Source organism: Amphiprion ocellaris, chromosome 24 (genome assembly GCF_022539595.1).
Source record: "Amphiprion ocellaris isolate individual 3 ecotype Okinawa chromosome 24, ASM2253959v1, whole genome shotgun sequence".
NCBI classification, from domain to species: Eukaryota; Metazoa; Chordata; class Actinopteri; family Pomacentridae; genus Amphiprion; species Amphiprion ocellaris.
In genome coordinates, this window is record NC_072789.1 from 18,149,145 (window position 1) to 18,168,006 (window position 18,862).

At 41.2% G+C, this 18,862-nt stretch overlaps 3 protein-coding genes across 3 annotated transcripts; 1 reads left to right on the top strand and 2 right to left on the bottom strand.

The window, feature by feature from the left end:
* Positions 1-826: 826 nt before the first annotated feature.
* dph3 (diphthamide biosynthesis 3) lies at positions 827-3,955 on the bottom strand. Its single transcript, XM_023271339.3, has 3 exons — positions 3,764-3,955; positions 2,434-2,508; positions 827-2,185 (listed from the first exon to the last, which is right to left on the bottom strand). Exons 1-3 carry the CDS (start codon positions 3,869-3,871, stop codon positions 2,117-2,119), a joined length of 252 nt encoding a protein of 83 aa, XP_023127107.1. The 5' UTR covers positions 3,872-3,955; the 3' UTR covers positions 827-2,116.
* A 1,201-nt stretch (positions 3,956-5,156) lies between these two features.
* On the top strand, positions 5,157-7,586 carry LOC111569303 (claudin-22-like). Its single transcript, XM_023271337.3, has one exon. The coding sequence runs from the start codon at positions 5,180-5,182 to the stop codon at positions 5,825-5,827; it is 648 nt and encodes a 215-aa protein (XP_023127105.1). The 5' UTR covers positions 5,157-5,179; the 3' UTR covers positions 5,828-7,586.
* An 8,024-nt stretch (positions 7,587-15,610) lies between these two features.
* On the bottom strand, positions 15,611-18,140 carry LOC111569302 (frizzled-7-like). The gene has a single exon (XM_035948672.2). It carries the CDS (start codon positions 18,022-18,024, stop codon positions 16,414-16,416), a length of 1,611 nt encoding a protein of 536 aa, XP_035804565.1. The 5' UTR covers positions 18,025-18,140; the 3' UTR covers positions 15,611-16,413.
* Positions 18,141-18,862: the final 722 nt, after the last annotated feature.

Below are 18,862 nucleotides of genomic sequence, written 5' to 3' on the forward strand. Positions count from 1 at the left end.
TAATAATTTAATATGAATAATATTAATAATAAGTTATACATTACCATCTTAAATTCTTGATATTTTTAACACCTGTAACTCTGAAAGCTTTGACTAAACTCCAGGAACCTGTGGTCAGTGATTGTTTCCAGATTATTTTAACAAAATAAAAGATTTGTTCATTTATTTACTTTTCATGACACGTTTATTTGTGTTAAAAGAGAATTTTTAGGTTCAAAAGTTTAAATTTTATGATAAATTGAAACTTTAAATATTTTAAAGTTTTTATTTAAAGAATTTCATTTCTCAAAATATTTTTTCAATATTAAGTCAACGTTTGTCAAATTTAAACTTTTAAATCATTTTCTGTGAATTATTAGAACTTAAAGTTGTTTTTAATCAAAACTGACCCATTTATTTTGATTAAAAAAACACTATTTATTGTATAAATATATTGAAACTTTAGCTGATTTAAACGCAGTAAAACAGTAATTCTGAAATAACAATATTTACAGTTTTGGCCTGTTTTCTACTTTAAGTTTAACATTCTTTACTGACTGTGGGTCATTTTACAAACTAGTAATTTAAAAAAACGACATTAAAACCGATTTTCTTTATAATATAGTCCTATTAACTAAATCAGTTATTTAATGACAGTGTTTTTAAAGACAAGCTGACTTTAATTATGACACTCTGACCTGTTTTCACTGGAGTTTAAAGGTTTTACTGCATTAATATTAATGTTTTAACAGTTTTGTCCCCAATCCAAACAGTTCACGCAATGTAAAATTAATCCAGAATATAGATCAGAATAGATCGATGGATGAAATATCAGAAATGCAGGAAGTGAAACCAGACAGATGAGTTTAATCTCATTAAATAAAGTATAAATATTCACAGAGGAGCATTTTAAACGTTTAGGTTTTTACTCAGAAAAGTCCTTCACTGGGACTTTGTCCAGGTTGGAAATTTGGACTAAAAAGTGACTTTAGAACAACAGGAAGTCAGAGGAAGAAGCTGAAACCCTGGATGCTGCCTCCATCGTTGGTTTCCAGATGTGTCGTCATTGTTCCGGCTCTAGAACAGGGCACCCTCTAGGGGGCAATCATGAGTATGGCTTCATTAAATGCTAACAAGATAAAAATATATGAACCAACAAAGCATTAAAAGGTGAAGGTGGTGCATTTTAGAGAACGTGTTGAAAATAAGCTGTAGTACCTGGTTGTTCCACCAGGGGGCAGAAGAACAATTGATCAACATGCACGACCTTCTTCTTCGCCTTACTGGTGAATAAAGTTTTTAAACAGTTAAATTGGAAACTTGACTAACGTTAACGATTTAGCTAAAAAAAAAAAAGGATTAGAAGAAGGTACTGCAGCTGATCTACATGTTTTCATACATGCATGACCTTCTTCTGCCTCCTGGTGGAACAACGAGGTACTACAGCTGATGTACGCCATATTTTATCACGTTTATCCCTCAATTTGTCTGTTTAAAAATGTATTAACCAATACGGCAGAAAAAGAAGAAGGTCATGCATGTTAGAAAATGTATCGTAAATTAGCGGTAGTACCTGGTTGTTCCACCAGGGGGAAGACAAAGGTACTACAGCTGATCTACGATAAGTTTTCTTATATATTTACCCTCATCTTCTATTTTTTTAACAAGTTAAATATTTATTAAAAAAATATATCGAGCAATACGGTAGAAAAAGAAGAAGGGCGTACATGTTAGTAAATGTATCGTAAATTAGCTGTAATACCTGGTTCTTCCACTAGGTGGAATAACTGGGTATTATAGCTGATCTACGACATGTTTTGGTCCATGCATGACCTTCTTCTTTTCGCCTGGTGGCTCAACCAGGTACTACAGCTGATCGACAACGCATCGTCTTTCATCTTTTGGTTAAATTGTTCATTAATCGATCGATTGTCGTCATTCCTTCTTCTAAAAACTCTCCTCTGATTGATCTGGATCGAACTTCTCCTCGTCTTTGTGGAACTTTCTTCTCAAATCGTCGCTCCAGTTTCCTGTTCTTCAGGATCCCTGATGTTTCCCAGCAACACCTGAACGCCTCAGGGTGATAAACAAGCAGCAGTCTGTGGTTTAACAGTTTAACAGTTTACCGGTTTAACGTTCAGGACTGGAGCAGCTCCAGTCTGGACTCTGACGGAGCTTCAACCACTTCTCCGGACACGAACAACTCCTGGAACACAAAACGATGATTTTAATGACACGTCGTCACCAACAAATGAGCAGCAGTTTATTAACAACTCTCAGAACAGAAATAATCTGGTTTAGGAGCAGTTTAAAGTTCAAATAGGTCAGTTTGCTTTCAAAACACTTTAGAATTTCCTGAAAAACTGATCAGCAGCTGCACTAATAATCGATTATCTCTCTCTATCGATTTCAAGCATCTGAACTTTTATTTTTCTGATCAAACGTCATCGTTACCTTATCATAGATCACTCTGACGATCAGAGAGCAGCTGGGACATGTCGCCACCTCCTCACCGTTCTCCAGGTCCTCCTGAAAACACAACAATCTGGGTTTATTGAAAAACTTACAGAATAAACTTTATTCTGGGTTTTATTCTGGGTTCATTCTGGTTTTCATTCTGACTTTATTCTGGGTTTTATTCTGACTTTATTCTGGTTTTTATTCTGACTTTATTCTGGGTTTTATTTTGAGTTTTATTCTGACTTCATTCTGGGTTTTATTTTGACTTTATTCTGGGTTTTATTTTGACTTTATTCTGGGTTTTATTCTGACTTTATTCTGGGGTTTATTCTGACTTTATCCTGGGGTTTATTCTGACTTTATTCTATACTTTATTCTCGACTTCATTCTAGACTTTATTCTGGGTTTTATTCTGACTTTAATCCTATATTCTGAATAAGTTCCAGCCATGGTAACCAGTAGATATCAATGATTATTAGTCTGATCAATATTTAACATGCAGCTGAACAGGAATATTCTTGTTTCAGATGAAATAAATACTAAAGATTCTAATAAAAGAAAATCAACCAAACTCCAGTGAGAAACAGTCAAACTTTACGTCACTGTCGTGATGTTTTCTGGCAACTTTCTCGTCAAACCTTGAATAAAAACAGCCTCAGATTTTTAACAAAGCAACACAGATAAATTAATCTGAGCCGAATTATTCAGGACACTTAAGAAGACGAGACTTAACTATTAAAACTTTTCTGTCCTCAATGTTAAAACGTCTCTGAAGGACATAAACTAAAATTAGCTGATTTCTAAACGGAGTGTTGCAGGTTTGAGTACACTAGTTAGTATAATATAGTGCTATATAATATAATGCTATATAATATAATATAATATAATATAATATAATATAATATAATATAATATAATATAATAGTATAGTATAGTATAGTATAGTATAGTATAGTATAGTATAGTACAATGGTCAGTTAAATACCGGTGTAAATGACTGAGTGTAAAAACTTTAGCTTTTGTTTGTTTTCCTTTGAAACCTGTTTAACCTTATAACCAAACTCCGTTCAAAAAGTGAGAAATTGTACCTCTTCGTGCTGCGGTAACTTACACAAAAACCTCGTAGAATTTGATTAAAAAGTGAAACATTTCTGTATTATTGATCGATATATTCGCGCCGAATTTATCAGAAGGCTTAACTGATCAATGCCAGAGGTTAAAGTATTTCTGGAGGCTTTGTAATTGTGAAGATTTTAAAATAAGAGGATTTAAAACGGAGTTTGGTGAGTTAGCTGTTAGCCGTTAGCTCTGAGTGACTCGGTACCTTCGTGATGGCGAATCTGTCCCCGCAGGGACACGGGAAATGGAACGTCTCCGTGTCCTCGTCGTACTCGAAGTCCTCGATCTCCACCTCGTCGTGAAACACCGACATCCTCACCGACACACCTGCCGAAACCCGACACACCTGAGCTGCTGCTGCTAACGTGTGATGAGCGGCGCAGCCTGATGACGTCTCAAGCTGCCGTCTGAGGCTTGTGACGGACTTCAGTGTTTTTGTTTTCCTGCTGAAACTTTAAAAAGAAATAAATGAAAAAAATTTAAGAAAAAAACTACAGAAAAATAAAAAGTAAAAACACAATAAAATTCAGAGTTTTACTGAAGAACAGAAAATCGTTTATTCAATTCCAGAAGCTGCAGCTGGAGTCCAGCAGGAGGCGCTGTGACTCCACTGGACTTCATATTTTATTTATTAATAACAAAAAAAAATCACATTTGAATGAATAAAACACATAAACAAAATAAAAAATATATAAAAGATAAAACAAAATAATTTAATTAAATGAAACTTTTATAAAAGGTTTAAAATAAAAATACATAATAAACATTAAAATATTTTTTTAAATATAAAATATTTTTATATTTGACTAAATAAATGTGTGGTTTTTATTTTTTAATATTTTTACTTTAGATCTCATATATTTCATAAAACTGGGTTTTATGTGTATTTTGTGATAAAGTGCTGCAACATTGCAGTTTAATAATAAAGTACTCCATCTGAGCAGTAGAACCTGTAGTTTATAGTAAAGTACTTCATCTGATGCAGTAAAACCTGTAGTTTATAGTAAAGTACTCCATCTGAGCAGTAAAACCTGTAGTTTATAGTAAAGTACTTCATCTGATGCAGTAAAACCTGTAGTTTATCTATAAAGTGCTCCATCTGATGCAGTAAAACCTGTAGTTTACAGTAAAGTACTCCATCTGAGCAGTAGAACCTGTAGTTTATAGTACAGTACTTCATCTGATGCAGTAAAACCTGTAGTTTATAGTAAAGTACTTCATCTGATGCCGTAAAACCTGTAGTTTATCTATAAAGTACTCCATCTGATGCAGTAAAACCTGTAGTTTATAGTAAAGTCCTCCATCTGAGTGTTTCTGCTGCTGCTGAAGCTGCCGGCTGGACGTTGTGCTGCGTCGCCGTGGAAACGTCAGCGTCCTGTTTGGCGTCCGACTGAACAAAGGGGGCCTGTGGGTAACGCTGCGGGGGGCAGGGGGCTTCAAACGGAGAGTCAGAGCAGAGGGCATCCACAGCATCCTGTCTGCAGCCCAACGACATCCTGACCGCCTCACAGCGCCGCCTTGTTCCCGTCAGCCAATCACAGCACTCCCTGTGGTGCAGGGGGAGGAGGGGGAGGGGGGCGGCGGTGCCTCCCGGCCGATCCGAGCGTCTGTCGGCAGCACGATGTTGGAGCGGGCGGACGGAGGCGTCCTGCAGCTGGTGGCGGTGTCGGTGGCGGCGGCCGGCTGGCTGAGCGCTTTGGCCGCCACCCTGATGTCCTCGTGGCTCACGCTGTCCACCGAGCTGCTGCCCAGCGAGTCCTACCAGCTGGGCCTGTGGGAGACCTGCGTGGTCCAGGACCTGGGGCTGCTGGAGTGCCGGCCCTACGACGGCCTGCTGGGCCTGCCGCCCGACATCAAGCTGGCCCGTGTCCTGATGTGCGGCTCTCTGGGCACTGGGCTGCTGGCCGTCCTGCTGGCCGTCCCCGGCCTCAGCCTGGTCAATGGCTGCCGGGGCCACGCCGGCCGGAAGACGGCCCTGAGGGCGGCGGGCGGCGTCCTGGTCCTGGCGGCCGGCGTGCTGGGCCTGGTCCCGGCATCCTACGTGGCCCACCTCACCGTGCTGCGCTTCTTCGACCCGTCGCTGCCCGACCTGGTTCCTCGCTGGGAGTTCGGAGACGCGCTGTTCTGCGGCTGGACGGGCGGCGTCCTGCAGCTGGTGGCCGGAGCGCTGCTGCTAGCGTCCTGCATGCGGCGCTGCAGCGGCCACGCCCACCGGCCACCTATCGCCATGACAACCAGGAGCCATGCCAGCAGGACGGAATACGTCTGAGGGGTAGCGGGACACCGGAAAATGACAAAAAAGCAGCAGTGGACACTGAAAAACAACCAAAAAACACCAGTGAATGCTGAAAAACACTGAAAAACACTGAGAAACACTGCTTCCATCCAAACGAAGACGGTCACCACAACGACCAAGAGCCACGGCAGCAGGACGGAGTACGTCTGAGGGGCAGCGGGATGCCAGAAAATGACAAAAAACGCAGAGAAACACCAAAAAAAAATTCCAGTGAATGCCGGAAAACACAGAGGAACGCCGTTTCGATGTTTACGAAAATGGAGTTTATTGGAAAAACATCGTTTATGTTTTTACGTAAACGGCGTGTTTACCTAAACGCCGCTTCCCGTAAACACCGTTTACATAAACATCGCTTCTGGAAACGTCGTTTACGTAAAAATGCCGTTTACGTTTTTACTTAAATGGCCAGTTTACGTAAACGGCGCTTCCATCCAAACGAAGACGATTCTGTGAACCAATGTTTCCATGAACTCTCAGGACGAACTGAAGATGAACTGAGTTCGGTTTCTGTTAAACTTTCCTGATTAAACCTCCTGTTGTCTTCATTTACTGGCACCAAAAAAACCATTGTTTCCTCGTGTGAAAAAAGTCCAAAAATTCAGAAAAAAAAATCCCCAGATTTGGCAAGAAAATTCTTGTAAATATTTTCAAAAATTAGTAAGACTTTCCTCCAAAAATCCTAAAAATATCTAAAATGATTGCATATATGTCAGGAAAACATCTAATGTTTTCTTTAAGAACATTAACAGAAATTTTTTTTGTGAATGTTCTTAAAGAAACATTTTTAACATTTCTTTTTTCCACCAAAAAATGTTCAACAATTTCCTAAAAATTTTGAAAATATGGACATAAAATTATTTTTTTTCCACATTTTAAAACTTTAAACACAGAAAATAACCTCAGTTCTGCTCTTTGCTGTCACATTTTAATAGAAAATCCTTTTGTTTATTAAAAAAAACGTCAAAAATCTGGATTTTATAAAAACTCATTTCTTCTTCTTTGACCATAAAATTACAGTTTTTAATGACATTTAAATTAAAAATCGATGAAACATATTCTTCCCTCATTTGGATCAGTAATTATTTAAACTCATATTTTACTTTTTATTGTTAAACTGAATGTTTTAAACAAGAATTTGTGTAAAATTCTTTTTTTGTGAATTTAAATGCTTATTTTACTTTTTTTGGCACCTTTTTCATGTTTTTATTTTTAATGTTTGAACCATCTGAGGTTTTGTGGATCTAAACTTTATTAGATTTCAGGTTTTTAAGACAGAAATCTTCTTCCAGTTGAACATGAAGATAAAAGATTTAAATATTCAGACGTCTTTTTAAAGATCTTTAAAGTTTTATTTTAGCTGCTTCTGTGTTTGAACTTCTCTTTTAATCATCGACGACATGAAAAAATTATTTGATCCAGAAAAAGTCAAGTGGAGGAAAAGTTTTTGTTTTTCAATCAGCTTTTATTTGTGAAGCCAAAGAGCGAAGCTGCTGTTTCCTGTTCATGTTTTAATTACTTCCTGTTGAGCTGCTTCTGAATCTAAAACATTTTAATCCGTTTTTTTGTTTTTTCTGGAACAAACTGAAGCTTTCTGGATTTTTTGATGAATGTTTGTGAAGCTGCTGTTTGTTGAAATCACTGTTTGTTCAATCAGATTGATTATTGATTATTGATTATCAGAGGTCTGAATGTGATCAGCAGGGAAACGTCAAATAAAGAGAATTCTACTGTTGGAACATTTCACATGTTTTTATTCAAGTTTCAAACTAATCAATCAATAAAATATAAAAAAATTAAATATTTACAGACGTGATTCACAGGTTTTAAAAATAAACAAAATGATCATATAATAAATAAAATAAAATACTTCATTTAAAACTAAAAATACATGAAAATTTAATGATTTGTTTTCAGTTGAGAAAAACAGTTGAAGTTAAATTAAATCAATATTAAAGAATATTAGATTTCACACATAATAATTATAATAAATAAAAACATTTTTACACATAATTTATATGTTGTCAGATTGTAAAGATTTATCAAAATAAAATAACAAAAGTTTAAAAAAACAAGTAAATAAAATTTAATGTGTTCAAATCAATAATTACAAAATAATGAAAAATGAATAAATGTACAATATTTTAAAAATAAAGATTTGTACTACAGATACTACACCAGATACTACAGATACTACATCAGGTACTACAGGTACTACACCAGGTACTACAGATACTACACCAGGTACTACAGGTACTACACCAGGTACTACAGGTACTACACCAGGTATTACAGGTACTACAGATACTACACCAGGTACACCAGGTACTACACCAGGTACTGCTCTGGCCCACAGCCTGCTGAAATACTCCCAGGGTACTTCAGCAGATACTGCTGCAATCAGGAGCATTGATTATGCAGAGACAGGAAGCGACATCATCAGGATAAGTCGTCCGTTTGTCCTCCTGTCCTCTGATTGGTCGCCTGCAGCTCCTCACAGAGAAACAATCTGCTGTTGTTCTGCTCCAACAATAAACCATTATAACCTGCAGCCGTCGCCACGGCAACCGCACCGTCTGACCTCCACCCCATAGCAACCAAACCACGTGGCCTAAACACAGTCACCATAGCAACCGAATCATGTGACCTAAACACACAGTCACCATAGCAACCGAACCATGTGACCCAAACACACAGTCACCATAGCAACCAAACCATGTGACCCAAACACACAGTCACCATAGCAACCGAACCATGTGACCCAAACACACAGTCACCATAGCAACCGAACCATGTGACCCAAACACACAGTCACCATAGCAACTGAACCATGTGACCTAAACACACAGTCACCATAGCAACCGAACCATGTGACCTAAACACACAATCACCATAGCAACCGAACCATGTGACCTAAACACACAGTCACCATAGTGTTACAACCCGGCTCCACAGTTGCAACAAAAACTCGGAGACAACCACTGTACGGTGAGAAAACAAAGATTTATTGCTAACTAAAAGCAGGCCACAATGCCGTCAAGGCCCAAACGACACAAAACCCCAAACGTGAGGCTGGAGCTCCACAGACACCAGCTGCTGTCAGCGAGCCCCGTCTAGACTGGAGAGGAGAGCAGTTAAATGCAGCTGAGCCACTGATTACAGGTGTGGCTCAGTCAGGTGACGACCCTCAGCTCCTGATCAGGCACATCTGGTGTCGAGACGAAGGGTCGTCACAATAGCAACCGAACCATGAGACCTCCTCAGTGGTTCTAGTGGTTTTCTGGCTACAGAACGCCTCCAGTTGGATTCTGGACTAAAGCTGGGTTCTGCTTGGTCAACCGTTCCTTCCAGCTGTGAGGAACATCTGTCAGAGGAACATCAGCTGTTCTCTGAGGTTCTCTGAGCGCTGGGTTTGTTGTTGTGCTGGCAAGAGGATGAGATTTGGCACCGATCACTGAACTCTCCCACAGACTTCAAACGCTGAGGCTTTAATTACCGTCTTCCTCCCGGGACAATGGAGCCGTTAACTAAGCGGCATGAGGCCTCGGCAGGAAGCAGAACCTTCAGCCTCGCATTGTTCCATCATGAAGACAAACACGGAAACGCTGCCACACTCTGCCAACACCGACAAACGCTGGAACTCCACGTCCACCTGACCTCTGCTGGTCACCTGAGGCCACCTGGAGGAGAAGAACCCGAGCCCAAAGATCCTCACTGATGACGGCAGGTGAGCTTCATGGACCCATCTAAAGGTCTGGAGGTTCTAAGCTTCATGGACCCGTCTAAAGGTCTGGAGGTTCTGAGCAGCTTCAGGTTGTTGTTCTACTGTGCAGCAGAAATGACGGAAGCAGAGAATGAGGCTGGAAATGAAGCTAATCTGCTAATCTGCTACAACAACAGGCTGAAGAGGCCAAAGTCAACTCATAAATCGTCCTCAGAACACAGGAACCCTCCGACACAGTCTGGGTTCAGGGACCAGGTCTGGGTTCAGGGACCAGGTCTACAGTGGACCCGCTGCTAGCATGTTCACACAAAACACAATGTTTAGCTTCAGCTGGAAACCTCAAAAAGCACAAGCAGAGGACGTTTCAAATCGTTGACAAACAAATATTTAGCTTGTATTAGCTCATACTAGCTACATATATCTCCCATTAGCTCCTACTAGCTGTATATCTCCCATTAGCTCCTGCTAGCTACATATATCTCCGATTAGCTCCTGCTAGCTACATATATCTCCTGTTAGCTCCTGCTAGCTACAGAAAGCTCCTGTGAGCTCCTACTAGCTACATATATCTCCTATTAGCTCCTGCTAGCTACATATATCTCCTGTTTGCTCCTGCTAGCTACATATATCTCCTATTAGCTCCTGCTAGCCACATACATCTCCCATTAGCGCCTATTAGCTACATATATCTCCTATTAGCTCTTGCTAGGTACATTTATTTCTTGTTAGATCCTGCTAGCTACAAATATCTCTTGTTAGCTCCTGCTAGCTGCTTATATCTCCTATTAGCTGCTACTAGCTACATATATCTCTTATTGGCACCTACTAGCTACATATATCTCCCATTAGCTTCTGCTAGCTACATATATCTCTTATTAGCCCCTGCTAGCTACAGATATCTCCTATTAGGTATGGCTAGCTACATATTTCTCCTGTTAGCTCCTGCTAGCTACATATATCTCTTATTAGCTTCTGCTAGCTACATATATCTCCTGTTAGTGCCTGCTAGCTACATATATCTCCTATTAGCTATTGCTAGCTACATATATCTCTTATTAGCGCCTACTAGCTACATATATCTCCTGTTAGCTCCTGCTAGCTACATATATCTCCTATTAGCTCCTGCTAGCTACATATATCTCCTATTAGCTATTGCTAGCTACATATATCTCTTATTAGCGCCTACTAGCTACATATATCTCCTGTTAGCTCCTGCTAGCTACATATATCTCCAATTAGCTCCTGCTAGCTACATATATCTCATGTTAGCTCCTGCTAGCTACATATATCGCCTATTAGCTTCTGCTAGCTACATATATCTTCTATTAACTCCTTTCGGGTACAGGAATTCTTGGTAGCTCCTTCTAGCCACAGTGCTTTTCTGTTCACGATAGCAATGTTCTATTAGCTGCAGGTAGCTCCTGTTAGCTATTTTTAGCCACAGATAGCACCTGTCTGCTACAGTTAGCACATATTAGTCGCAGCTAGCTCCTTTTAGCTACAGTTAGCACATGTATGCCACAGCTAGCCCCTTTTAGCTACAGTTAGCACATGTTAGCCACAGCTAGCTCCTGTCAGCTACAGTTAGCACATGTTAGCCACAGCTAGCTTCTGTCTACTACAGTTCACACATGTTAGCTACACTTAGCCCCTATTAGCTATAGTTAGCTCCTGCTTGCCCCTGTCAGCTTCAATTAGCACATGTTAGCTACAACTAGCTCCTGTTTTCTCCAGTTGGCACATGTTAGGTACAGTTAGCTCCTCTGTGCTACAGTTAGCACATGCTGGCCACAGCTAGCTCATGCCTACTACAGTTTGCACATGTTAGCCACAGCTAGCTCCTGTTAGCTACAGTTTGCTCCTTTTAGCTACAGTGAGCTCCGTTAGCTACAGTTAGCTCCTGTTAGCTACAGTTAGATTGGAACACATACTGGTAATCAGATTACTGAGACAGTAATCAGATTATTGAGACAGTGAAGTAATCAGATTACTGAGGCAGTAGAGTAATCAGATTATTGAAACAGTGAAGTAATCAGATTACTGAGGCAGTAGAGTAATCAGATTATTGAGACAGTAATCAGATTACTGAGACAGTAATCAGATTATTGAGACAGTGAAGTAATCACATTACTGAGGCAGTAGAGTAATCAGATTACTGAAAGTGAAGTAATCAGATTACTGAGGCAGCAATCAGATTATTGAGACAGTAATCAGATTACTGAGACAGTAGAGTAATCAGATTATTGAGACAGTGAAGTAATCAGATTACTGAGGCAGAGTAATCAGATTATTGAGACAGTGAAGTAATCAGATTACTGAGGCAGTAGAATAATCAGATTATTGAAACTGTGAAGTAATCAGATTACTGAGGCAGTAGAGTAATCAGATTACCTCAAGGCCTGGATGTCTCTAAACTTTCTAACTTTTAATGAGAAATAGACTGAAGTGATGGTCTTTGGTGGCACCTCTGTGGCCCCCCTTTGGTCTGGGTTCCTTGGATCAGTGAACCTATAGCTACTAATCTAGGGGTAAAAGTGGATGCGGATCTGAAGCTCGACAGCCAGATTAAAGCTGTGTTGAAATCAAGCTTCTTCCAGTTAAAGCAGCTGCAGAAATAAAAGCTTTTCTGCAGAGACAGCACTGTGAAACAGTGATCCAGGCCTTTGTGACACTCAGCTGGATCACTGTAATGCTCTTTATCTGGGGGTTAGTGGCTCCTCCATCGCTGCACGTCTTTTTACTGGAACAACAAAGTTTGAGCACATTTCACTGATTTTAGCTTCACTCCACTGGCTGCCCGTCCATTTTAGAATACATTTTAATATTCTTTTATTTGTTTTTAAATCATTAAATGGTCTTGCCCCACCACACCCCTCAGAGCTTCTAAACACCGAGCCCATCCTTCAGGTCAGCTGACCAGATGCTCCTCAGGGTTCCAGAACGAGGCTGAAGCTCAGAGGGGATCCAACGTTTTCCGTTGCAGCTCCAAAGCTTTGGAATGAGCTGCTGCTGCTCATCAGACATCCTCCTCACTGTCGAATTCTAAAAGCTTTCTTAAAACCCACCGCTTTTCTTTGGCTTTTCACACCCGTAGGTTTGTTGTCTTCATGTGCACATATATTTAATCTGGGATGGGCAGTCCTGTCTGTTTATTGTTTATGTTTTTATTGTGTATTTTGATTTAGTTTTATTATTTTTGTCTAATGTTTTTGTCTTAGTTTTATTATTTTTATCTTTTGATCATGTTTTTACGCTTCTGTACAGCACCTTGGTCCACTCTGGCTGTTTTAAAGTGCTTTATAAATAAATCTGATTTGATTTGATACTGTGATCAGCTGATTGATGAATCCGGTTCTTTGTTCTGATGAAACAAAGACGTTCTGATGACTATCCAGATTACTGCAGTCCAGGAAAAGTACTCTATTCCTAGGAGAAGTAAAAGTATTTGAGTAGTTTATTACTGACGTCTGTTTCCACGTTTTTATAAATATTTTATTAAAGTTCATTTAGTGTTTTTAGTCTATTTTTTGCCCATTTTTAGACATTTTATTGAATCTTTTTACATTTATTTAAACATTATTTAGATTTTTTATGTTTTATTTAAAATCTTGATTATTTTCTCTAGGTTTTAATTTTTTAAAACATTTTATGAATATTTTTGGGACATTTTTCTGTACTGTTGTGGACAGATTATTATTATTTTACCAGCATTTCATGAATCTTTGTGGACATTTTGTGATGATCGATGAAGTATTCGCTCTGGCTGAAGTACACAGACAGAACTTCATGTACCTCACAGATAGTACTTCATGTACCTGAAGTACTCCCAGTACTGTCGCCTCCTGCTGGTCAGAACTGAGGACATGAAACGTTCAAACATCTGAGCTGGACTGAAGAAGAAAACAAGAAAAACAGAACAACTCCGGAGATCATTTCTCACAATAAATAAACACAAATTATGAAAATATCAAGATCACACCACCACAAAGAGACAAAACAACAATAAAAACAAGCAAAAAACAAACTAAACAACAATAAAAACAAGCAAAACAACAGCAAAAACAAACAAAACAACAAAAACAACCACCTGAGCTCCAGATTTTACCTTGAATCATCCCATAAACATCCGATTTTCCGTCTGTCTCCTGCATTTTTAATGTTTTTCTCTCTAAATTATCGGTTACCAAACAGTTTTCCACTGTTTAGTTAAATTTCAGCTAAAATGCGGTTTAAATTATCGTCCAACATAAAAACATGCAGATTATTTTCAGTTGAACCAAACTAAATGCAGCTCAGCGGTGCTTTGATCTGTTCTCTGCTGCTAACAGAGTTTTAATCTTTATTTTAGAATGTTCAGACGTGAAAAGAAAACAGGAAAAATCACAAATCAGAAAGTTTTCTCCTCAGTCTGCAGATTTTTATTCACAAAAACACAAAAAGATTCAAAGACAGAGTTTATTTTAACACATCAGCTGGAAAAGTTGTTCATGGAACCCATCAAAACATTAAAAATTCATCAGAGGAGCTTCAGGAGAAACCAACTGAAACGTCTAGACCAGTGGTTCTCAACTGGTCTGGGCCTGGGACCCACCATAAAACTGAAATGACAAGTCGTGACCCAAACAATATTTCTCCAAAAATCAACAATTTATTGATTGAGCGTTCGAAGACAAAACTTTTAAACCTGAACTCAAGTACTTCACAACAACTCAAAATCAAGCAGCAATACTAATTCAAGTACTGAGGACTTTGAAACAAGTAGAACAATAGCCTCAAGTAGTTCTCAGGATATATAAAAGTGCATTTTTTTCTACAAAAAAAGTGCAATTCAACAAAACCAGTAGCTTCTCATAATACTGCACAAGTCTGCAACATTGCTGTTGTAGCTGGAGAAACTATGTATAGAAATATGAGCAAAAGAGTCCAAAACATGAAAACTGATGAAGTGCATTCAACAAATTATTAAAGTGAAGAAATGCTTAATGTTCTGATCAATCTCAAAATGTAAACACAATAAAACATTTTTCAAAGGGCTTAACTATATTTGAAAGCCAATATTTGGGGAAAAAATAGTGTGCAATATTGAAAGAAAAGTGTTTTTAAGCACTTACAAATAAACAAAAGTCACAAGTCACAATAAAAGTACTGCAGAACTACATGAAGTTCTAATGGCTTAGCTGAGGATGCTTTTTGGCCTTTACAAGAGTCTCAAAATCTGGCTGTATGCATGATAAAGCAACTCTGAGGTCATGCTCAATGTTCAGTTTATTTCGGTATTTTGTTTTCAGCTGAACAAGAGCTGAGAAGCCACATTCTCAGAGGTATGTGGTGCTGAATGGTAGGAGGATTTTTACAGCTCGACTAGCAATGGAGGGATACTCTCTCATCACATCGTTGCACCAGAACTGGGAAAGGCTTACCTCTGTGAATTTCTTTCTGAGAGTGCGGTCACATGATAGCTCCACCAGCTGACATTCATCGCTGCTAGGCAACGTGATGCTTTCCATGTTTATTCCAAACGGGTCGCGCACCCAGTCGTCCTCGGGTTGTTTATCGGGAAAGTAGTCGCTAAACCGCTCGAAAAGTTTATTCAGAAGCGTGCTTTTGGACTCCTTTGTCTTCGATGTAGGAAAATCCATATTTAATGTACTCGCTGTCGAACTTGCGTTTAGCCATGCTGCTGTTGCTATGAAAACGTGCAGTTTCTTCTACAGTAATACGAGTGTCCTCACCGGTCGCTGCTGACACGACGACCCCCTGCGGGTGCGGAGGGGAACTACAATGACTCGCCACTAAATTGGATTATCTTTATTTTTCTCTCTTTTTAGAAAAAGGCTCGCGACCCACCAAAAACGGCCCCGCGACCCACTTTTGGGTCGCGACCCACCAGTTGAGAAACACTGGTCTAGAGTCCAGTTGGATTCTTCTTCTAGAGGAGGTCCAGTTGGTTTCTAGAGTACCAGAGTCTAGAACCCTCCACTATCCCTAAAGCTGGTTAGGCAAGTAGTACTGTGTAAACATACAATCTACGGACGTCTTCTGGAAGGTTCTGGAAGATCTTTTACCTCTCAGAGAGGTGAAGAACCTTCCAGAACCAACCAGAAGAAGTCCAGTTGGTTCCTCCAGCACCAGAGTCTAGAGACCTCCACTATCCCTAAAACTGGTTTAGACGTAGAACGTCACCACAAAGAACAAACAGCTGGAATATCATCATCATCCTGAGTTCTCCTGAAGCTCCTCCGACCAGCAGGACCTGATGAAGATCTACAGACGTTCATCATCGGAGGGAAGAACAGGAAGAAGAACCTTGAACATTTGAACATCGAATGTGTTTTATTTCAGCTGAACTGTTGGTTTTTCATCGTATGTTTTTAAATCTCATTCTGGACAAATTTCACAGAATTTTTTGGTAAATTCTGAGTGATGTGGTCCAGATTCAGAAGTTAAGTCTTTGTCAGGGAAAACTTCAAGACATTCTGGATCAATTCTAATCTCTGATGAATTTCAAGCACATTTGGACAATTTGATGTCATTTTAACATATTTTTGGACATGTTTCATGTAATTATAAGCAAATTTCAAGTCATGTTCTTAAAACTCTATCATTTTGTGTGATTTTATGTGACTTTGCACAAGTTTTGAACCAATTTTATGTAATTTTAGATCATTTTTTGCATAACATACGACAAATGTAATCAAATTTGTGACAGATTCTCCTTAAACTGTCATTTTGAAAAGAACTTGTGATTTTTTTTGAAACCCTGGTTTCCATTTTCCAGCAGACGTTACCTGATGAGTCCAGTGTTGGTCCAGCTGAAGGTTCTTCTTCAGTGTTCTGGTCAAACTGTGGGTCGGGGTTCTGGTGTCTCGTCACTGTTCAGTTGTACGAAGCGTCGCCACGACTGCAGCGTCTTCCTCGACCAAACCCAGAACCCCGACGTGACGCCGACCATGAGGCTCATCAGGTATTTCACCAGGAACACGGTGAGGTCCGGTGAGCTCGGTGCCGTCCGTCCGTCTGGACACGTTACAGCGAATCGTCTGCAGGTCTGCAGCCGCCATGTTTCCTCCCAGCGGCGCCGTGAGGTCAGCTCGTAGAGGCAGCAGGCGATGACGGCGGCAGTGGGAACCGTGTAGAGAACGCCAAACACGCCAACACGCATCATCAGCCTCTCCAGCTTCACCGTCTCTGCGCCGCCGCGCTTCATGACAGTTCTGATCCGGAGCAGCGACACGATGCAGGCCAGCAGGAAGGAGGCGCCGACCAGGAGGCCGATGCTGAGCGGCGCCACGACGAAGCCTCGCAGCGCCGCCTCGTCGTAGATTCCCACAGAGCAGACGCCCGTCAGCAGGTCGCCCTCCACACGCCCCGACACCAGGACCGCCACCGTCTGGACCGCCGGCACCAACCAGGCTGCCGCATGGAAGAACCGAGCCTTGGCCTCGATGGCCTCCTGACCCCATGCCATGGCAGCGGACAGGAACCAGGAAACGGACAGAACCACCCACCACCCGGAGCTTGCCATGCCGAAGAAGTACAGAACCGTGAAGAGGACGGTGCAGCCATCCTGCCTGGACCCCTGGACCACCGTCCGATATCCGTCCTCCCTGAACCGGTCCATGCACACCACCCGGTCCTGCAGCAGGAAGCCGGCACCGTACGCCGCCGCCACCACGAAGCAGCAGCCGGACAGAAAGACAACGGGTCTCTCCGGGTAGCGGAACCGCCGGGCGTCCAGCAGGGAGCTGAGGACGGTGAAGAGGCTGCTGACGGCGCTCAGACCCGACCAGATGCCGACCCACCACCGGACCAGCTTCACCTCCTCCCCAGAGAAGAACAGGAGTCCTCCGGGCCGGGCCGCCTCACAGGGGGCACCACAGTCCACGGCCCCCAGAAACCGGTAGCCCAGGTAGGGGGGCACCTGCAGCTGGCGGGGGCAGGAGAAGGTCTGGGGGGACGGGGTCTGGAGCTCAGGGAGGCTGGGGGTCGGGTCGCTGTTGCTGGTGTTCTGGCCCACGCAGATCTCTCCGGCGCCATGGACTGGGAAGTTCTGGCAGCGGAGCCGCTCCGGCCACAGGAAGCCAAACCGGTTCATGAGCGGCTCGCAGCCCCGCCGGGCCCGGTCGCACAGCGCCCGGCAGGGAGGGATGGCCCGGTCCAGAACTGTGCACACCGGGGCGTACAGGGAGCACAGGAAGAAGCGCAGTTCTGCCGAGCACTGGACCTCCACCAGCGGGTAGAACTGGTGCACCTCCAGACCGGCGTCCTCCTGGCTGCCATGGCCCAGCAGGGTGGGCAGGACGGTCCGGTTGTAGTCCAGGTCTCTGCACAGCGGGATGGAGATGGGCTGGCAGACGCTCTGGTCCCCGAGGTCCTGGAGCTGCCCGGGGGTCGGCCGGAGGTCCTGGAGGACCAGGAGGATCAGGAGGCGGCAGATGGACCCAGACATCAGGAGGAAGGTTCTGCTGCAGCTCTGAGACGTTCTGAAGGGTTCTCCACTCTGATGACGGCTTTAAACAGTAGGAGGAGTGACTCCATCGACCAATCAGACACCGTGTTGTTTCAGGGCTCTGCCTGCTGATTGGCTGCTGTCATGTCTTATTGTTGTTCTGTGTCTGTGTTTTGAATACAGTGAAGTACTAAAACTGAAACACCAACAGAACGACTGGTACTTTACTACAGTTTTTCCACATATAACAGTTAATACTGCAGTTATTTATTCACACTTTTAGAACATTCTGCTGTTAACGGAAATAAAATAAACTGAGAAGATAAGATTCTGTTTAATATGTCAGAGGTTTAAAGTTATTAAAGGTTCACTGTGTAATCAATATTAATCTGAACATGTGGAAAAATATAAAATAAAACTGATTTAAAGTTAAAAAATAAATACAGAAACAAGGAACTGAAACGAAAATAAATTAAAAAACATAAAAATCTAAGGAGTGATAAATAAAACCAATAAAATAAAGAAAATTACATTTTTGAAGATAGATAGATAGACAGATAGACAGACAGACAGACAGACAGACAGACAGACAGACAGACAGACAGATAGATAGATAAATAGATAGATAGATAGATAGATAGAAAGAAGAACCACATCCTTCTGATCTTTGATGGAAAGAAGCTCCAGCAGCAGGTTTAGACTAAAATTAGGCCCAAAATACAAATAAACATAAATAACAGAACCTCTAAATATTTAAAACTGAACCACAAAAAGGTTTTTAAAGAAACAACAATATATTTTCCACATCAATATTGTTGACAGTTTGTAAAAGTATTTA

What these genes read in the sequence shown, in the direction of transcription:
- dph3 (XM_023271339.3), bottom strand. Translation starts at nt 3,871, where the DNA reads ATGTCGGTGTTTCACGACGAGGTGGAGATCGAGGACTTCGAGTACGAC. An exon ending in ACAGATTCGCCATCACGAAG is followed by an intron (nt 2,509 to 3,763) that starts GTACCGAGTCAC and finishes TTGTGTTTTCAG; the next exon opens with GAGGACCTGGAGAACGGTGA. An exon ending in TCAGAGTGATCTATGATAAG is followed by an intron (nt 2,186 to 2,433) that starts GTAACGATGACG and finishes TTTGTGTTCCAG; the next exon opens with GAGTTGTTCGTGTCCGGAGA.
- LOC111569303 (XM_023271337.3), top strand. Translation starts at nt 5,180, where the DNA reads ATGTTGGAGCGGGCGGACGGAGGCGTCCTGCAGCTGGTGGCGGTGTCG.
- LOC111569302 (XM_035948672.2), bottom strand. Translation starts at nt 18,024, where the DNA reads ATGTCTGGGTCCATCTGCCGCCTCCTGATCCTCCTGGTCCTCCAGGAC.